Source organism: Vollenhovia emeryi, unplaced genomic scaffold (genome assembly GCF_000949405.1).
Source record: "Vollenhovia emeryi isolate VEMERY1.0 unplaced genomic scaffold, V.emery_V1.0 DF939159.1, whole genome shotgun sequence".
Taxonomy (NCBI): Eukaryota; Metazoa; Arthropoda; class Insecta; order Hymenoptera; family Formicidae; genus Vollenhovia; species Vollenhovia emeryi.
Genome location: NW_011967207.1, coordinates 848,766 through 870,061, shown reverse-complemented (window position 1 = coordinate 870,061; position 21,296 = coordinate 848,766). Strand labels below are relative to the sequence as shown.

The following is a 21,296-nucleotide window of genomic DNA, read 5'->3' as shown; positions in this document are numbered from 1 at the left end:
TCGAACATCTTCTCGCTTACCTACTTTGTTGAAAAAAGCAGCGATTATACGATCTATCAATTTTCCACTAAACAGATTTCACTCCAAGGGCAATAAATTCATAGTGGAACCGACAGGCGATGCCAATAGAAACTCCGCTATCTCGTATTAGGAGCCTATCTGGTAATAAGAGACTTTCCCCTATAAATCGGCCCAATTCAGCCTCTTTCAATTCGGAGGTCGTTACCGACAATGAGCTCGCTCGCGTAATTTGGTTCAGATCATATCGGACGGCCAACAAATTTCGTAAGAAGCTCCCTCAAGACGGCAAATATTGAAGTGCGCCTCGCCGCACGCAATGCTCTTCGGTAAGATGGCAAATATTGAGACATGCCATTTCGTATGCAACGCGATGACGCAATGCAGCGCCCTGATTGCAAGTTCGTTTGTAGTTGAAAGTCGGACTCCTGTTATTTGGCAAATATTCATAAATAACGTTTGGGAAAATCTACATCGAGGCGTTGCAGCGTCGGCGTAGAACGATATTAGGTCTGACCTGAAAGCCAACGCGGAGAAGACGTAGGAAAGACGTGCCTTCTTACGTTTTCTGTATTTGGAATAAAGCAATGATCGCGTATAAAGGAAAGCTAAAAGCAAACAACTGTGGAAGGTGCCGGCTAAAAGGAACAGGCGTATTGGCATAGCGCGAATGCCCGTGCAATAAAAGCAAGATCCAAAAGCGGCCGATGTGCAATTTATTTTGAAGCGTGATAAAATTGGGTCGTGAATTCTGCAGAAGGGCACCAATCAACAATCGAAAAATTGTTGCTTGGCTTCCTCCTATACAATATAATCCGATTGAGGCACCAGCTTCGAAAAACCAATCGATACACTTATTGTATTCGCGTATATCTCCTTTCGAACAGACATTCTATCCTAATATTTCTTTGTGCGCAATAATGGGCAACGTTAGCACGAATTTCGTGTCGGCTTTACTTTTCTCCGTGATAAACGACGCCATAAATTAACGGCAAGCTTTAATCGATAATTTACTAAAAGTTTCATTTGCTTTCACCGCAAATGGTCCCGATTGTTGAACGAGCGCGTGTAACGAGCGCGTTTGCCGTCGCGATTGTGGGATTAAAAATTGCGACCTTGAAATTCATATTTGCAAAAAACGAACCGTTTCCTTATTCCACGCCGCTATCTTTAGATACAATTTCAAGCTCGAATCCGGGCGGGCCTAATCGAAAATGCGCCACTGGCCTCGGCGGATATCGCGAAGGAATGGCAGCTACGTGCTTCCACTTTATCGCGATCCCCTGCTGATTCCCTGCTGATTGCCGATGGCTGCGATAGAAAGATTACGTATATGGCAAAAGGGAGAAACGCTCGGCGATAAAGGCGATAGTCGACGCGATCGAGAAAACGGATTTCCGTGACACCTGCACGATAGACAGTTCGTTAGTCACCGACCTAAGAGCGCCGATAATTACTCCGCCATCCGTGTATCACGAGGTCACTCGGATGACGCGGTATCGAGGTCAACTGAGCGTTTTCCAGTACAGAGGACCTACGGATCCGAAGGACGGACGGAATACATCGCTCTAATATAGACGAGACACGTCGAGTAATGGCGCGGCAGGAGGTTCATAGTCAGACAACATTCTCAGCAGCCCTGTTCAACGATGCCAGTGATGTTATCTAGTTGACAACGCGCCACTAAGACCAGATATAATCTGAGTTTATCGGGGCGCGAAGCGGCGCGAGGTCTGAGATTTAATGTGCCTACACTGCTAGAATAAGAAAGTGCAGGATAAACGGTGCGAATAGTTCTTCGGGGAAGTGTGTTGCGTATTGTATTATCTTGTCTTCGTTGAAAACGCAACAATTTACGCAGCAACTACTTTATCTGTAAAGTTTCAGATTTATACTCGTAACTTTGGCGCTTATACATACAGAGATATGTCGTGAGTAATTATTTGAGATTTTCAAGGGCAGCCACGCTGCTCGTAAATAATTAACTATCGGATCTGTGTGAGCGAGTTGAATTATTCATGGCGTGCTAACGTGCGTATTGACATGGCGAGAGATCTTTGAAAATAATTGAAAGAATACGCGTATATGAGATGTATATCAAATCCCTATAGGTAACTTTAGTACACGCTCGCCGAGCGCTCTACACTCAACGAATAAAAATTTCAAGTTCTTGACTTTAATATCCAATTTATGCTGACCAATTCTAATTAATTCACTGACTCCGTTAACATACTTTGCCAGTTCTTTTGCTTCTGGACCACACGTTCGGGAATTTGTGGTAAAATAACGAACATCGATGTTAGTTTTTTTGCACAATGAATTAAAAAGCTACTGCGTGAACCAGCAGTGTACTCTCTGTTATGGCACTGATGACGACTTAAATTGCAGCTGAACCGCTCGCTGCATCATCGAGTAAGATGTGACCGTTCGATGTAACTATTGGATTAAATGACTCTCGCACCGACCAGCCGTGCAATGTTCTCTCGTCCTTTTTATTATTTTCCATTGTAGAGAGTACTACATTTTGATTTTATATATTAAACGCATATACGTATCAAAGTATGACGTGAAATATGAATATAGAATTATAAATAAAATTTTATTTTAAAACCCGACGCGCGGATTATAGATCATCGAAAGTGGGCTCGATATTCCGAATCAGGTCGAGTTATATACGTATGTAAGTGTGCTCTGCATTTCTCGAGTGAAAATTTCGCTCGCCGAGTTGTCGAGAGGAATAAAGAATCCCCTCGAGGTACCGGCAATCCCTCTGATGATAAAAATTAAGATTTCAACCGGTTTTTTTGTTTCCTTTATGGATCGCGATGTACGCGCATGACGAGCCATTTATCCAAAAGTACGTGCGCGCGACGTAACAGCATTTATGCACTCGTTATTCGCGCTCGTGGAAGCAGCTATCGCGTTAACACATTACGCGGAATTCTTATGGCGGCTCGACATAGCCATTTGTGCGATGTGACACGCGATTACAAGTAATTACACCTCGCGCGTGTCATGAATATTTACGAGCGCAGTTTTTAAAGTTTCGTGTTTAGTTTAGTGCGTCGCGCCGGCTATATACATCGGGAAAAATGATTTCTCGTTTACGAGCTTGATGTTGGACGAGTTTTCCAATACGGCGCGCGTAATACCTGCGTGCCGGAAAAAAGTGTATTGCAGCCAATAATGTCTCGATTAGTAAAGATTCTTTTTTTGCAAACAGACGTGACGTGTCTTTCTCGATTTTATTTGTCCAACGCGACGAATCTCTCGCATCAATTGGATACTTTTTTTTATCTCGCCTCTTTGTTAAATATTTAAGTCCGATGTAAATATTTGTAACATCGATTCCACAATTTATCGAAGTCGACGTTCTCGATAGAAAATAAAGGACGGCGCTATTCACCCCGAAAAGCCAAGTCATTAATGAGTTACATAATAAAAGGGTAACATTGTTGCCACTTTATTTTTAGCTGTGCAAAATCAATTGCAAAGTCGTTATTTACTTTTAATTAATCTCTGCTCATTTGAATTCGAGGTTGCCGGTAAAACTTTCAAAGAATTGATAAGCGTCTGACAGTATCGGCGCGGCTATTTCCACTTTAATCTATTTTAATTAGAGATGAGGAATAAGAGCGCGTCACACATATAGCTAGGCACTTAATTTTATCGTCGTTTGCAACAATTGCCGCGAGGAGACGATCTGGCCAGACGAGTATGTCAATTCCGCCGGGACACGATCGATCTCCCCCCCCCCCCCCCCCGGGGGTAACAATTGGAATCATCAGCGCAATTACTTCTTCGCAATTACGTTCCGCAAAACGCCGCGATACCGTATCGACGTTTCGACACTCCGCGCCGCCGCGAATTATTCATGCCGCGACGCCAGTGGTTAGTGTCGCCTGTGCGTCGGACGGGACCGCGTATCGACACGCCGGCCCATTATTTTGCATTAAGTCGTTAGCGCCCGGTCCCGCACGCGGTCCGAAACGAACAAGAAAATCGCGTGTCCCATCGTAAACTTCCGCCCACGGCTGTACAAAGAGCCCGTCCATGATAGACCGATTGCCCGTAATGGTTCGCCTCGTCCTCGTAATTCTGCTTGTCGTTCCTGTCGTGCGCTAGTCGCAAATTGAAATTCACGGTGGCCGCCGGGCCAAATGTGCCCGCCCTCCACTCATCCGCTTTTCAGCGCTCGCAGGCTCGGAGCAATACGTTAAGCAAGGTAAGCGTGAATGGGCGCCGTGCCGAAATACCTACAGGAATTCGACAAAATGACGAGATGGAAAACTCGGCGGATGAAATCTCCCAGTTAAAAATATTACGAAAAATCGATCGTCGCGGACACGTAAATAAAGGATCTTTTCGCCGCGAAATGAAGTCCGTGACGAGATGCGTGCGAAAAATAATAACGTCGTCGCGGCGGGGATTAAAGTTTCAATAAACTTTTTTCTGTTTGCAAAACAAAAGCCTGCAGCGCACGTCAATCAATTTACGCGTTTCTCATATGTCAGAGATTATCGCGAGTCAGAGGTTATGGCGAGTACCAGAGACTGTAATACTCGCGACGAGCGTTTGTCATATTTGCCTAACCGTATGGGCGGGGACATTCGTGCAAGACGCTTGAATAACGCGTCGCTCCACTATTCGCGAGGCGGGCAATTGTCGCCGAATTAAATCCGAAATTAGCGCTTGTTTATCACCTGCCGCAGCCTCATTTATCTTGAATATTTACGCTTCGCCGTGAACGAAATACCAGCGCGACGCACACTGCATTAATTATACGTGGCAGAGTTCGTCACATATTTTTCCTAAAATAATGAATTTCATACGTCCCGACGTAAACGGGATTTGATTTCGCGTCCCGTTCTGTCAATTTTACGAGAATCCCGAAAACTACGAGTAATGCATAACCGCTTGATAGTTTGATTTGTCACAAGAGGAGCACGCGAGAGAGAGAGAGAGAGAGAGAAAAGCTGTTTTTTTTACACCCGAAAACGTCAAAAGCCAACAAATTTGTTGATATTTGTCCGCAAACGCTCTTTGCGACGTCAAATATATAGATCAACAAATCTTTCTCTATTGGCCAAGTCTAAAAATGTACCGCACATGATTGAAATTATTGAGCGCCAGGGTAAATAAAGCCCCGAATGGCATTGCCGCGATTGCGAATTTCCGCGGGACGCGGAATTGATTTTTCCCCCACCCTCCGTGTGTCTTGGAAATAGAAGCCGAAGAAAAATCCAGATCAAATCCAAATTCGTTGCATTCACGGGTGAGCGGGCCGTGCAAAATTATCCGTGGCCGCGCGCTATCCGACATTAATGGCAGACCTATTTGCATATCGCGTTTAAGCCGCGCGAAACGTTATTCCGCTTTAATACCGCGCCGAGGGGACGCATATATACTTATCATCTTTTATGACTCCGAGAATATCCAGTTTGTCGGAAATACTCTATCTCGCATAGTCGAGTTCTTAGCTCGCGCGATCTCGCGCGATCTCGCAAAGTGGACTCGGGGCGCGCAATCGCGCAAACAAAGCCGTCCCGCCGCGCGTCCTTATCGCCGGCACCGATCGTCGACATTCGGTTTCTGCGGCGCTCAAACGCGTTCTGTAATTACAGGTGCGATTCCGGAAAGATGATACGCGACTACCTGATACTGCTCTCATGGCTCTGCGTGGCGCAAGGGAAGATAGGTAAGTACCCGCGCACGTTCCGCGACTTTGTATTCGGCGAGTATGCCGGAATGACTCGTGGTTGGCGCACGTGTAAGACGCGCGCTCGTTACTTACTTACATGCACTGGTAAACGCAATTTTTAATCCCGTATACAAAAGGAGAAACTATTTCGCGGCCGTATAGTTCATCCGATGTCTTCAGGCGCAATCTGGCTATCGTTTACGCGCCGCCTGAAAACCCACCCCGCGGCGCAGCTCTTTCTCAAGAGAAAAACTTTCCAACGTTATATAATAGGTCGAGAATAACGGGAGATTCGGAGCGTTGCTGCTTCGGGTGGAATCTCGATGTGAGAGTGCACTTCAAATCCGTAGCCGAGCTCGATTTTTGAAGATACGAGTTTTTTTTTGTTAATGCAACCGTGCACCGGAATGGTATAATTGAATCCTTTTTTTTATACAAGTATTACGAAATAAAGCCTTCTGCTTTTTACACAAATTTACTTCCGGGAATATTTTGTACGGGAAGGTAGGAATAAAATAACCAAGAAATGAATTATTTATACAAGATACTTTATACTTTACTCCGACATATTTTGCCATGAAATATAAAATATCTCGCATAATATTCATTTTTCGATTATCTTATTTTAATATCTTTATGCGCACATCAATGAGATAAATTAATTGGCGGTTTTTTTTTAGAAAGCGCTATGTATGCACATTGAAAATTGCGATCGTATTTGCTTTCGAAGTTGCATTGACAAAAATGTCCACATGACGTTTAAATTCGTTCAAATTTCTTTCATACTTTCTGTAATTTGTTTCTATTTTCAACAGAAAAGAGATATCAGCTGTTTTTATTCTGTGATTTAATCCGTAATTTCATCTTCCTTTCACGAATAAAAAGTATTATAAATATTCTTATATTAATAGTTTTTACGCAAATAATTCCTATTATTATTTATATAATAAATTTGTTTATAGGCAATTAAAAATTGTGTTGGCAGTGCATTAAAAAAAGCATAAAATTCAAAAGGGAAATTGCGATATTAATACAATAACATATACATATAATGCTCGTATATGCAATCCATGAAAAGTGGAGCTTGTAATATTCCTTAATGGCTCGTTATGCGACATTTTTCCTACACAATTTATCTCTTACTGTATTCAAGATGTAATCAGCCCCAATTTTATTAGACTTTGTGTAAAGTTTGCTACTGAAACACTGAAGTTTCCATCTGCCAAACGAATTTTGCGATGTGCACCGCAGCATTTTTTTCATGTAGCTACGCAAATACGATCTCTATGTTTATTTGTGACAATGGAAGCGCAGCAATTGGTGTGAGATGTATTTTTCCATATCTACAGCAACGAAAATTGGACTCACCGATATGATACTGGTTTTAATCCCTGGGATATTTCGACAAGGTTATACGTACTGGCAGCCAAATTTTACAGAAGGGAGGCAAAAACCTGTTTATTTAAAAGAACATAAAAATAACAAGCTTTTTGAATGTATAAATTAAGCCTCTTAATAAACAGCGATGGTATTTGAAAATTTTCACTATTTTGCGCTGACAAATAAGCTATTTTTATTTCGTACCATTCGTTATTACTTTTTCGAAATATACGATTCGATTGCAGCCAAAAAGTGTTCAACCGTGGTAAGCGTCAAAACACATATTGATCGGATATTGAGAAATGTGATGTTGTTTCCGCGGCGCTTTTTATCGCGCGTCTTACAGCCCCTGTTAATCCCGGTCAGGATAAAGGCTTCTATTTTGCAGGATATTTCTGGCACATCACCGACATTCATTACGATCCAAAGTATGCTACGCAAGGAAACGCCGCCACCAGTAAGTCAACGTGCATCGCTTTCACGGGCTTTACAGTTTTGCAAAGAGATCGGCAGCTCTTTCGGGGATAAATTAGGATGCTTTTGCAATTTTTTTTTCTGGACTACGCGATCTCGTAAATTTTTAAGGAAAATTATTTGCACGCGCATGCTGACGATTCTCGCTCAATGCGGCCAGAGTTACGCGCCGAGCCGGGCATTGGTCACATAATTGTTAGCAAGTTTTTTCTTCTATCTCATCCAGTTTTTCATATCTCGTTCGATCACTCACGCGAATCTCATCCTATCAAATTTCATCGCTTCGCCTGGGAAGGTTACGTGACCACGATTTTGCGAAATTCACGTGAAAATTTTCACTTTTCACTTTTTCGCTCTTAGGGAAAATATACGCGATCGACCTCCCGTTGCGAAATCTGAACCATGGTGTTACCGCCCAGTATCGGTGGCCAGATGCCTCGAGGTATAAACTTTCCCGAGCGTTTCGCGAAAATTTCCTCTAAACTTGTTAGTACTTTGTGAATATTTCCACAAAATTTCATAATTTTCGAAACTTTCCTATTGGACGGCACAATTTCTTTTTTGGTGTTTTTGAAAGGGAGAAAAAATTTGCATGGGATTTTTTTTCAATTGTTCCTCAGCACGCGACGAATTGGCTCGCAGCCGGCTCCGATCCTTAACGAATACACGCCTTCGAGTCGTTATACATTTTATTTTCCGACGATCGCATGAGAAAATTATTATCATTTCTCTAATAGGACGGCAAACTGTTATTTACCGGTCAGATCCGCGCGCGGGTATTTGCCGATCGTTCTAAAGAACGTAGCGTGCTCGGCTGGCACGAGATCTGCACGAAATAGAGGCGGCTTGAATTACCCCTGACCCATCCCTTTAGCCGGCCTACCACCATCTCGGCACAGGTCTCGTGTCGTACGAACGTTAGCGAGACACGAACCGGGTAAGCGCGTGTAAAGCGCGACCCTGGCCGTTCCCTGTCACGCGGTGCGCATTTTTATTTCGCAAGTTCCCACGATCATCACCGCTTCCTCGCAACACTTCCATTTGTCGCTTCCCGATGGTCTCCCGCGCGCGAATCTCATTTACCGTCGTGTTTCAGTGTGCTGGAACACGAGGAACAGCGTCGACAGCGGGCGCGCGAGGCTCGACAGAAAACTGGCGGGCAAGTTTGGCGACTACAGCTGCGACTCGCCCTGGGCCCTCATCGAATCGGCGGCGCGGGCGATGAGATCGAAGCAGAACGATATCGAGTTCGTCCTGTGGACAGGGTAGGTCGAACTATCCGTGTAATCGTCGGTTAATGTGGTGCGATGTACGCGTTTCAGTACGCGAGCCATTGTGCAGTGACATCTACATAAATGAGATCTCGCGTGGACGGTAATCTGGCATTTTTTAAATTCCTTTTCATGGATATGAATAATTGATGTGCAATATGATTGAGATACGATATCCTGATGTAATAGGCCATTTATTAACCAACAATTCGAATTAATATCTTTCTGCTTCGAGTATCGTATCAAAATACGAGGACGTTTTATCGTTATCATTATTCTGATTTTTAAAGGCCCTTTTTCGCCCCGATTATTTTCGGTAATATTGTTATTATCGTTCTCATTGCAAATCATTATCGTTGTTGTCGTTATTACTAATTTATATTTCGTATGTGAAATTTATGAAAATATTCAGAGCTTTTATAATAGTCAAACGATATACGACCTGCTATCGTTAATAACGATTGTTATTGTTAAATGAATCATTAACGTATTGTAATTTATTCATGAGATCTCATTTATTATCAATAAAATTATAAACAAGATCCAGTTTGGGGTACGGCAACTTGTTAATTCAGTTAATAACGCGATTATTATGTGTTGAATATATTACCATTAAATAAATTTACTTTACGAACGATTTACTAGTTGGAGGCGCACGACTTCCAATTAATTACCGGAAGCGCGGAGTACGGTGGCGCGTGCTGACCAGTATAAATATTACACTCGCGATCGATGACTTTCTCCACTTAACGCCGTCGTTTCATTGCGGGTATTATCGCAAGGAATACGAACGTAAACGAGTGTGTACAAATATAGTACACGCTAACGTATTGATACATTATGCAACGTCTATTTCCGAAAAGTTTCGTAATAGCGTGCGCTTCAATTCATTCGCCCCGTATTAATATTGATAAGTTTCGACATATTAAACTTGCGGGTTCCGATTTCAAACTAAATTCCATCCGTATTAATCTTGTACACGTAATCATTCTATTTAGCGGTAACTGTAAATTACCCAAGCGCTTTCCGCTTTTTCAATTAACGACAGGATATCTCGGGGCAAAAGTACAAATTTGTGAAATTACTTGGTAAGAAAAATAATTGGATAAATAACGAGGGACTCTCGATGATGAAATTGATAAATGATAGATAAAAGGGGGCTTTGAGAGTTCAACGCGAGATGTGTCCTATTTCAGTCTCAATAAACTCGGCGGCTTTATCGAGGCCCATAAAGACATTTTTCCAATCAACTCAAAGAAGAACGTTTATAAAATATCTTGCAAGGATCGCCGTTGCGCCCTAGATGAGGCAAACGACAATTTAAAAGCAGAATTTCTGAGTATCGCCACCATATTTTCCGTCGTCACAGAATTAACTGTAGCTATGAATTCGATTGGGAGAACGTTTTAGACAATGAAAGATTTTTATCGAAATAACACGCGTTTAACTTCAGAAGAGTAACCGTAATTCACAATCAGACACTGATACTGAATTATCTACACGTAGAGAATTTTCTCTTAAAAAATTTACCCTGAAAATCATACAATCGTGGGACAATATGGTATTTTAAAGAACTGTGTGAGAGTTTTTCTGAAATTTTACCATATAGTCTATTAGTAAAATGTATACTAATTGTAAGTATAATTACTATAGTAAAATGTATGGTAAAATTTCAAAAAACTCTCATAAAATTCTTCGACAATTACATGATTTTCAAGACAAATTTTAAGAGAAAATTCTCTCCGCGTGCGCGTCTCAATTTCGAGCAAATAGTAAATTTCGCCCGTTATTGTCACCTGCTGCGGGTTAATTTTTAGAATGTTACTTGTAGTTTCGCTCCTGTCATAATTTTAAATTATTCATTTATTCATTTATCCGTGACCTCAAAGTTTTCGTTGCATTTAGTTTTTATATTCTCTTTGTTATAAAATTTTAATTCCCACCATTTTTAACTTTTCACCTACAATACCATTTAAACATTGCGTAGTGAAACTTGGTCGTTTGTTACGTCCTGATCTCAGATTGACAGACAGATGAGACACTCATCACTTGCAACTTAGAACTGTCTTTTTAGTGCGTCCTTGTCTCAATTATAACGGCGTACTTTACTTACAAAAAGTATTGTTTCTCAATGTTTCTTTACCGCGGCTTATTCTCGCGTTCTCTGAGCTGACGGATAAGTGACTTCACGTCTCTTTTCGCCCAAGTTATGACAGTTATTTTCATTTCGATCGTGTAATAAACTGTGATAATTACCCAAGTTTCACTTGGATTTTCTCGCGGAAAATTATGCTTTTAGACCACCAAATTTCGCAGTTACCTACTTATTTCTCGCCGGAGAACGTGACATTTTGATTTAATTCACCGCGTCACTGAAGACGGCTCAAAACGGAGCCGAAACGTTCAATTTATAATTACGTACCTTGTCAACTATTGATCAATATAATTTACGCACCGTCAACCGCGTTTGTACTTTCAAAACTTGTTAAGAAGAACAGTTGAGAGCTTTTTGTTTCTTTTCTCGTCAACCCTATACTTGTAAACTTTGAGCGAGCCCACTTGTATTCCGTCACGTCATTCTTCCCCGATCTCTGTCATCGGGGCGCCGGTGCTTAATCAGTTATCGTTGACGTAACAATTATCAGCGTTCCGCTCGGTTGATAATTCGCACGTCTGATCTCGTCGTCGTCGTCGTCGTTGTGCCGCATTGCGCCTCATCTCGCGTGTCGACGGTGCGCGACGCGACGCGACGCGTCGCGACGCCGCGCGACGGGACGCGCCCTTATCCGGCGACATTTCCTCTTGCTCGCTGCATTTATCGGCGATAATCACCGGCGCTCGCGCTGTAATCCCCGAGTGCGGGTGTTGTATGTAACTGGGACTAACGAGGCTGTAACTACTTGTTGCAGTGATGCGCTGACGCGCAATGCCGGCATAAACGCGGAGGTGCGTCTGCAGTGTTTGCGGAATTTGACCGAGCTGCTGCACCGCTCGTTCAAAGGACAATTCGTGTTCCCCGCGCTCGGCCACGAAGACATAGGCCTGAATTACACGCAGCTCGCTTCGGTCTGGCAGAACTGGCTGCCGCCGGAAGCGCTGGGTACTTTCGAAAAGGGTGAGTGAGCAAATGTCACGCGGCCCTCAAACGTCAACGACGTACGAATTAAACGAACGGAAAAAAAAGACGGATTGACAGGTCGGTCGGAAGATCGCGACGAATTTGTTCCAAATTGACGGTGTATCATAGAATCGGTAGCCTCCTGGGGCTCGATTCTTGAATTCATTCGAAGGAGAAACGTATGCGAAAATTCTGCTCTTACACTCTGTACACTCTGGGAAGAAAAAGACAGTTAGCAACCCATTTTGAGGCCCACAATTAGTAATCGAATCATTTTGATTGTTCGTAACTCTACTCTGGGAAAAATTTTGACCGTTTTTTTTTGTAGTTAGGCAACTTAACATTTCGGTTAGTGCCTCTTAAGTGAAAGTTATCTTTGCGTTACTGAATATCGACAGAGCTAATTGAGAGAATTGATTAGTATTACTTGAAAATTTTGGATATAGATAGAACAGTTAATTGCGATTTTTAGTTAGAACAATACAAGTAAGTCGATTACTAATTGTGGGCCCCAAGGTGGGTTGCTGTCTTTTTGTCCCAGAGCAGAAAAATTGCAAGTTGATTGGCTATTTCGCATGGATTTAACCAATCGACTTTCAATTCTTCTGTCTGAGCAGACTCTTCGTATACGTTTCACCTTGGAATGAATTCAAGAACCGAGCCCCTGGGCGCGAGTTTTGACAACGCATGCATTCGTAACATCGGTGGTATTAAGCATTTATCGTTGTGCCGTAAGGTATTAAAATTCAAAAAGGAGCATCTTACGGTCCCGAGACGTACATAAATGATTGGCGAACGAGGTTCGCGCTCTTTGATTCGAAACGCGCGCAACGGGTCGATGCAACATTTATGGGTGCTCTCACCCTCTGAAAATGTTACGGCACAAAGTAAGCTTATTGGCGGGCATAAATTCGCCCCGGCTTTACCGCCACGGCACTATTCAAAATTTGTTGCAGCCGGCTACTATACGATCGAGCAGCGCTCGAAAAAATATCGGATCGTCTTCCTTAATACGAATTTGTGGCTGAACCCGGTCGACAACCGTATGCCGCATCGCGCCGGAAGTAGCACGGTCGATAACACGCAGGATCCCTCCGGCCAATGGTCCTGGTTCCAGTCGGTCCTCGAGACCGCGCGGAAGAAGAAGGAGACGGTAGGTTGTTACTCCGCGATATACGATATTATTGGCCTTCCGGGCGAGCTATTGCACCGCTGCGCGTCGGACGCGCATTATATTTTCTTTCTGTTCGTATATCGCGCGCTCCTTTTCGTCGCGCGATATATACGACGGCGGACAATAAATAATTCCCGGCGTCGCCGTATCGGTAAACAATTTTATGGATTTTTGCCGGGGTAAGAAAGCACCCGCGAAAGTGATAAAGGCAGATCTGGCGGTACGCCGGATAGACGGCGGGGAACCAAGCGACCGGACGAGAGAGAGAGAGGATGCGAACGAACATCGAGGGTACCCGTGCTAATTTAACCCGGATCGATTTCCTATTTGGACAGTCTGTCGGGATAATGGAATTTTCATCTTTTAATGTAAGTGTCGCGTTATTTTGCCAACGTTATCGATTTTCGGCGCCGTCGAGCTCACACACGCGCCAAACTAAATTAAGCGGAAATATTCCACGAGACTATCTTTGTATATAATTCGATTTCGAAACGAGTATCGGACTCGCCGGCGTAAAGGACGCGTTGAAATTTTTCGTGCCCGTTGAAGCGCGCGCGCGCGCATACGTGTGCGTGCCTGTCCCGTGCAGATTGCATATAAAAAGATAATGTAGGGCAGAAGAATTTTCACGTGCCATCAATTTTCTCGGATCGATGAAAATGAGCGACGGCGTCTCGGGGCGGGTGCCGAGCCGTTCGCCATTATGACGCGGCGCAAGTAAATTAAACTCTTTCTAATGAAGCCGATCATCGATAAACCCGTGGACACGAGCTTCAACACGAAAATTGATTGAATAAATGAACGTTTAATCGCGCAAAATCGATGTACGCCCGGTATCAAGTGTGCTCCAGCACATAAAATTACGCGTTTTGAAACGCGCGCGTGTCCGCGCGCCCGTAGATGTATTCGTGCGTCGCCAGTTGCTCATTGCATAGAATTATGTTTGGCAATTTGCTTCTCGCGAACGTGTAACGCGTATTTGAAAAGTAAAATGTGACATCGACAAACACGCACTTTGTGCGCCATTGAGTTGCTGATAAAAATTAATTTTTTTTATATTTTTCAACCAACAAACACGAATAAACATAATGCGCGCAGTTTGCATTTCTTCCCGAGCGTCGCGTGTCAATGTTGTAATAATTTCGTCGCGTTTTGTAATGGGTACATTTCGCAAACTCTTATTACACGATTGACCGCCTAGCACCGAGCGAATTCATCCAATACGCAAAATACCACGATGATTGAACGAGTTAGCGCGAAAAAACCCCGTCAAAGTTAAATGTATGCTAATGGAGCCGGGATATTTTTTTTTCTCGGGGATGCACTAATATTATTTGGCTATCGCGAAGAAACTCGGATCGAACAACCGGCGTAAACGGTACGGAGGGGGAAAAAAAGGGGTGAGGAATAGTTGTTCTTTGCTCGTCCAATAAATTACCAGATAGATTTTTAATCAGCGCCGTTTTACACGCAACTCCGCGCCGGTATACGAATATTCGATACAAACTTCCACCCGATTTAAAAACGGCCTCGTCAGGCCACTCGCGCGATTGCTCTTATTGGCGCGAGCACGTCTCGCGAACTTTCCCCTCGGAAGATTAATATCAGAAGTCGCGATTCGCGCGCGCGCGCAACGTCACGTCATTCAATACCTTACTCTTTTTGCGAAAAAAAAACGCCACGCTGTCCAATAACGTAGCGCCGTAATTTTTACAAAATAAAGTCCCAACTTTTTTCCCCCCGCGCTACACTCAATCCCCCTCCCCGTCGCGCTGTGATTGACAAATTGACAGGTTGACTTAACGGTGTCGCGGGTATAACAACCGGTTTACAACCGGAGCTATAATATCGCTCTACATGAGGTATACACGGAGAATTCTCGCGATTACCCGTGCCGTCAAGCTCGCCAGACATCGTAGAATTACGGCAAGTGTTTCGCCGGGGTAGATATGCACGTATAAAACATTCCCCGCGTATCTCGCGTGTCACGCGACAAGTTGAGTAATTGAAGGGTGTACCCATGTGAAAGTATTACTCGGTTTCGCGGTTTATTGTTTCGCAAAAAGCGTGGAAAAGCCCGGGGAAACTGGCGCGGCATTGGGGTAGAATTTAAGGCGACGCGCCGGTATTGCCCCCATCTCACTCCGCCGCGCGAGATGTGTTTCCCCTCCTCCCCCTTCTTCCTATTTTATTTCAAAAATAAGACATACGACACGCGTCGACAATCGCGCGCGAGCAATGAAAAGATCGCACGGCGTATAAACGTATTCCGCGCCGCTTGCCCGTCGCATTAAAGCGCCGACACACACATGTACGCGCGCGCGCGACACAGATGCGCGATCGTCAAGAAGATAAATTTTAATGAAATAAATTCCCGTGGAGCGCGTACGAGGCAAATAAAATCCCGCTGATCGGGCTTCAATGGGATGTATGATTTATCAGGCGGGCTCTGTTTTGTCGTCATCATTTTCGTCCCGCCTCGTTCTCACGCTTATAAATTATCGCGTGCTAGACTAGACACGTTCGCCGGACTGACAGCTGACACATCGCGATTTTCGATTCTCTTGATCACGGTTTCGGTTCATTATTCGCCGGCTTATCGGCCCTCCGCCGCGCGCATCGGCGAGTCCAGCTTTAGGGGACTCCCGTGCGGAAATTTATAATGGTAGCCAGCCGGATATCCTCGCAGGAAGACGGGACAAATTGTATAATTTCCATCGAAGATTCGAATGCAAATCGGGCGCGAAAGAGAGAGCGTGCGAGAGCGATCCCCGACTCTGTTCCCGACGAATACAATTTCTCCGGGATTTCCGTTTTCGACGTATCGTCCCTCCTGCACGTTCGGTCCGCGCCATAAAGCGGCGATGACAAATCGTAGGTAATGCCCATTACGCCCGGCGTATCGGAGATCGTTGCGAGATCCGACGTGCTGAGGAGGGACGGGGGAGGGGAAACCGATCGCAAATTTATCCTCTTCGATCAGCGAGGCAATTAATTCGGCGCTCGCCCGCCGCTCCGCGAAAGCCACGTCGCGGATGGCTCCGGTATCGCGCGGGCGTACGAGCGAGCGAGCGAGCGAGCGAGCGGAAATCTTCCGACCCGGGACCTATCGAATATCGCGGTTCCCGGGGTTATCGGTTATCGATTACGCCGCGGGGGTGTGTAGTAGAACGAGTTCGACATACGCGAGGGAGATCCTTCACGCGACCGAGATGGCACGACCGACGATAAATTATGGAGGGACTTGGTATTCCATACATGGGCCCGCGAGAGAAGACCCCGTCCGTATACGTAAACCGTTGCACGCCAGCGTCATTGATCCCGATCGTATTAACCGAGCGCAACCGAGAGAGACAAAGGCAGACAGAGAGAGAGAGAGGGAGAGCTGGGCCGCGCCGCCGCGTTCATCCACGACACTATCGGCGCATTCACCTACGTGCACGTTCGAAAAGGCAACCCTGTTACCCCGCGATGCATAACGCCACCGGCTGGCCCGCGTATGAAGAGTGACATTATTTTTCAGCGGTACCTCCGGACTATACGCGCGCAATAAAACTCCGCGTAAATTTTTGACTCCATATGGCCAGCAGTCAGAAATTATTCGTGGGATTTTACCATGGCGGGCGGCCAAAACCCATTGTATATTTCAAGCTGAATGCGGTTGTGTATATTTAGTGGCCTCGTATTATATTGATACGGAGAGGAGGAATGGAGGGGGACAGGGAGGGGGGGGGGGAGAAAAAGAACGCGCGGGTTTTTTAATTGTCGCGCCCACGCGTATTCGCACGTACGCCCGCGCGTTCCCGTGTCGCGAGCTGCGCTACTTTTAGCCTCCCCCACCCTCGATTATCGGATACATTAATCTCCGGCGGCCGATTGGCGAGTCTCGCGGCAATCTTTCCGAACGGTTCTCCGAGTGTTTTCGAAAGTTCTCCGGCGAGAATGAGATCCGATATTAGAAGAAACGCGCGTTCGCGATCGAGTAATAACGCCGTCGTGTGACGGGTCTCGATAAACCAGTCGTATTTTTCGCTCGCTAGCCATGCACGATATTCCGTAAGCTCTCGGGAGGCTCTTAAAGCCTCTCTCTTTTCTCCCCGTATTCTCCCCCCTCCTCCCCGCCCCGTTCTTTCTCCTTGGAAAGCTCTTAATGCGGATCAACGAGCGTAGAAGCAAAATAGCCGCCCTCTTCAAAGCGATGAAATGACCAGTAGGGTAATAACAATCGGAAAATGTAGCCGGCACGGCTCGTTGGATCGCGACTCTGATAACCAGCAATAATTTTCTTCGATCCTCCCTCGCCCTCATCCCGCTCCTCGACGCTCGCTCGATCGCACCGCGGACGCGCTCCCCCGGGGATTTCCGGAGAAGAATTCTCGGAAAATCTTGTACGTCCTTATGTGCGCCCGGATAAAAAGAGCGCGCGGAGACACGGAGACGCGGGACGGCGAGGGTGGAGGGGGGGAGGGAGGGGGCGAGAGGGGTGGCGCGCGGTGCCCAGGTTCCGAGATAGAAATCCGATTTTCCGTGGACAGATATAATCCCGTGCCGGTGCCGTTTCGCAAACGGTCCGAGCGGGCTTCTCTCGATCCCCGGCACATTCCCATAGAGACGGGGGACGGACGTCGCGGCGAAAACGGTAAAAGGGCGAAGGGGGGCGCGGGCGAGGGAGGAGGAAATGGATCGATCGATCGCTCCCCGACGTCGGGCGGATAATGCGATTACAAATTACGAGTCGTTTAAGAGCGTCAGCGGCAAAACTGACCAATCAGCGATCCATTGTAGCCCCCGGTCCAATTCGCCCGCGCCTCCCTTGAATGGCAGCCGTGATTCCTGCACCTTCGGCAAAAGGCCCTTCGGCGGCAATTTAAAATCGACGTCTGTGCGCTTTTCACGCGATATTTTTCAATCTCCGCGCCACCGACGATTCGCTTGTTTGCGGAGAGCGCGCTTTTTTGCAAAATCCCCCCCCCCGTCCCCTGCCACCCCCGTCCACCGCGCTGCGCCGCGCCGCGGACGGCCCGAGCGAGTTTTCCGCGTTTATCCCGCGGACCGCAACGCGCGCGCACAGCGCGACGATCCGCCACATAATTCCAAAACGCGTCACTCTCATTCAACCGCGCGCTACCTGCCATTTACCTTTCAAAGGAGGCAGCCTTTTCCTCCCCGCGGGGCGGCGCGCGCCGACCGATTCGACGAAAAAGGCCCGCGGAATGGAAAATGTATCTCTCTTTCTCTCTCCTCCGCCGTTATCCACTTAACGAGTTTTGCTTCATCCATCCACTATTTTGATTCGAATGATCCCACGGGAATATCACCACGATTGGCTCGTCCCGAGCGCCATCGACGCACTCCGGCTCGTCATAGATACACGTCGCTTGTCATATCAATGATTCCTACTATTATTAATGCCATCGATATCTTTGTTATTGCGAAGAGCAGTTTCGATGGTACGTTTAGAATACCGTCAATTAATCGCGCAGACGCGTATTGAGTATTTAAAAAGTGTATATACGCTCCGGCAATAAATGTGGGAATTGATGCGATAAAATATTCGCCGCGTTCGGGATAAAATTTCACGTAAAGTTAGGAATGGCACAGTTTCGAGGTAATTTTGGCTAATTGAGGACCCGCCGCGTCGTTAGTTTTAATACGTTTTCCGATCGTTCCTCCAAGATCGGACCTCCTCGGCGGCAACCCGGCTACTTTTTCAATCAGAGACCTCGACGCCCGGCGCCAACTTCTGCGTCAATTTGCGTCTCGAACCGGTGGGACTAATTTCGCGTACGTGTCCGATTAGACATCAAGTCCTCCGTATCTCCAATTCTCCGTCGTCGCGACGGACACCACGAGCGAATGAGCACGTGTACGTACGTCCACGTGTGTGCGTGCGCGCGTGTGTGTGTGCACTAGCGCTGCCACTCGCTCGCGACTGGCCGGTTTGCCGATGCTAACGAGACTTCCTGCGTCCCCCGAGAGACACATTGCGTAGCCGCGTACGTGATTCACCCTGGAGCGTCTGTTTAACCGGGACGCAGTCACGCGACGTAACTAAGGATATCTCTGTCGAATGAGAATACCTCCGCTCGACTCTTCGGCCGAGGGACGAGGGCTGTTGATGTTTAACACCCCGAGTATCGATCGGCGATCCCGCGTGTACACCTTTCTTTCGCAGTTATTATCGGTTTCGCATAAATTATTCCATCGTGCATTTACCTATGCCGTTACCACTGACAAGTTCCCCGTCGACATTGTGGCGCGAGTTTACTTTAACGGTTACTACATTTCCGGTTCTATATCAAAATATTTATGCGCGAGTACATACCGTGTGCGACTACATGATAAAAATAAACGCCGTGGAGTTTCGCAACACGATATAACGGGAAGCAAATATTCTTATTTAAATAAAACGAAAAAAAAGAGAGTGCGACAGATATTTGTTTTTCATTTCTATTGCATTTCTGCAGGACTTACACTTCGCCGGATGCAAATTTCAAATTTTATTCCTTATACAATAAATTAGTAAGGGCGAGTTTCACAAACGTCGGTTTGTTGAATTAATTCCTCGTCTCTTCATATCAGATAATAAGATAGAGTTAGGGAGTCGACTGAGCCCTGGTTAACAGTTAACCGACGTTTATGAAACTAGCCCTGAACAGGGTTGGCCGGAAAAATCCAGGGGGTAGAAAAAACCATGGGAAATTCCAATTTTTACCGTTCCGGACTTTATCCAATGGAATAAATTGGCAAATATTATAAAAATAACTAACACTTAATTAAAATATATATATTTTACGAGATATATATTTAACGAGAACTTCGGAGATACTAAATTTTAGATAAATTTTTAGTTTATGCGGGAAACAATACTCTTTTTGCAGTGCTTTCTAAAAGTTTTCTACTCATCTTATCGTTTTTAATAGAGAAGACCAGTTTTTGCCGGTTTTTCCACTGGCATGGACTTTATCCAAAAAAATGTGGAGTTTTGCCAGCCCTGGCAAAAAAATCCTGGCCCTAAAGGTCCATTTACACATACTCGTGACGTGTCAGAACCGTATCAATGCCGTGTCAGTGATGTTCGTGATAAATCAGTGACGGTTATTCGCGTCTATCCATGCAGTTTGGATTCGGTGATTTTCAAAGTGGCTCAAGTTTGCGGATAACGAATTGGCAATAATTGTTATAACTTGAGATGAAGCGAATAAGATTAAACGGCCCGAATACGGGACTGTGCCGGACGTGTGTAAACACGTCCATTAAAAAACAAGAAAACAATATTTGTTATCACTGATACTGATGAAAATTCACAGAACTGAACGGACACGTCACACGGCCAAGTGTAAGTGAACCTTAATTCGACTAGTGATACGACTAGAGGTCCTCTATATTTCATCGCTAGAATATGTATTCGTATATTATTAGAGTGGTTTTATATTCAGAATACTGCAAACTTTATTTTGCACTCTTCGACTGTAAAAAAAGTATCAATATCGATAAAATCGATCGATTGATACAAGCAGCAATGCATTGCAGAGACATGTTTGTGCTTTCATTTCATATATTTGGATACCACGCTATTTATAAGACGAGGCAATATCCGAAAATACTTGGAAACATCGAATGTAGATTCTCGGGAATTGATATGTAACTGATACTTGGTTCGCACGTTATTAACAATAGCAAACACATTAATAAAATGGAATGTACATAGCAAAATAATTAATTAACCGCTTATCGAATCGTCAGATCATTTTGTCGTAATTTTCAAGTTTCTTCACTTGTTAGACAATAAGTCATTTTCCAAAAAATTAACTTCTTTTAGAGAATATTCATAGTTAACGCCTATCAGCGCGTATTCTTTTCATAATAAGACTGAAGTACTTGCTGTTAGAACAACAGCGAGTTGAAACGTTGATACACCTTTGCGCGCAAATTTGGAACAATAAACGGTAAATACAGGTACAAACTTACTTTTCGTTAAGACCACGGTTAGTCTAGTGGGAAAAGTGGGAAGCAAGGAAACGCGTGACCGAATACTACAATCTTAACTGAAATTACCTCTACAAGTAAATACTTACATGTAAACCTACCCAAGTGGGAACACACCGATTTTGATGAGTGTTGAATGTGTTGGGTAATTATTTAGATTAACACACCCAC

At 45.0% G+C, this 21,296-nt stretch overlaps 1 protein-coding gene across 1 annotated transcript in view; it reads left to right on the top strand.

The window, feature by feature from the left end:
* The first annotated feature begins 4,012 nt into the window (after positions 1-4,012).
* The window catches only part of LOC105564838 (acid sphingomyelinase-like phosphodiesterase 3b), a 25,950-nt gene continuing 8,666 nt past the window's right edge, over positions 4,013-21,296 (top strand). Inside the window, exons 1-6 of the mRNA XM_012017557.1 lie at positions 4,013-4,243; positions 5,643-5,716; positions 7,488-7,556; positions 8,670-8,838; positions 11,754-11,959; positions 12,919-13,115. Of these exons, the coding sequence (XP_011872947.1) occupies positions 5,659-5,716; positions 7,488-7,556; positions 8,670-8,838; positions 11,754-11,959; positions 12,919-13,115 (699 nt within the window). The 5' untranslated portion in view covers positions 4,013-4,243; positions 5,643-5,658. The remainder of the gene's footprint in view (positions 4,244-5,642; positions 5,717-7,487; positions 7,557-8,669; positions 8,839-11,753; positions 11,960-12,918; positions 13,116-21,296) is intronic.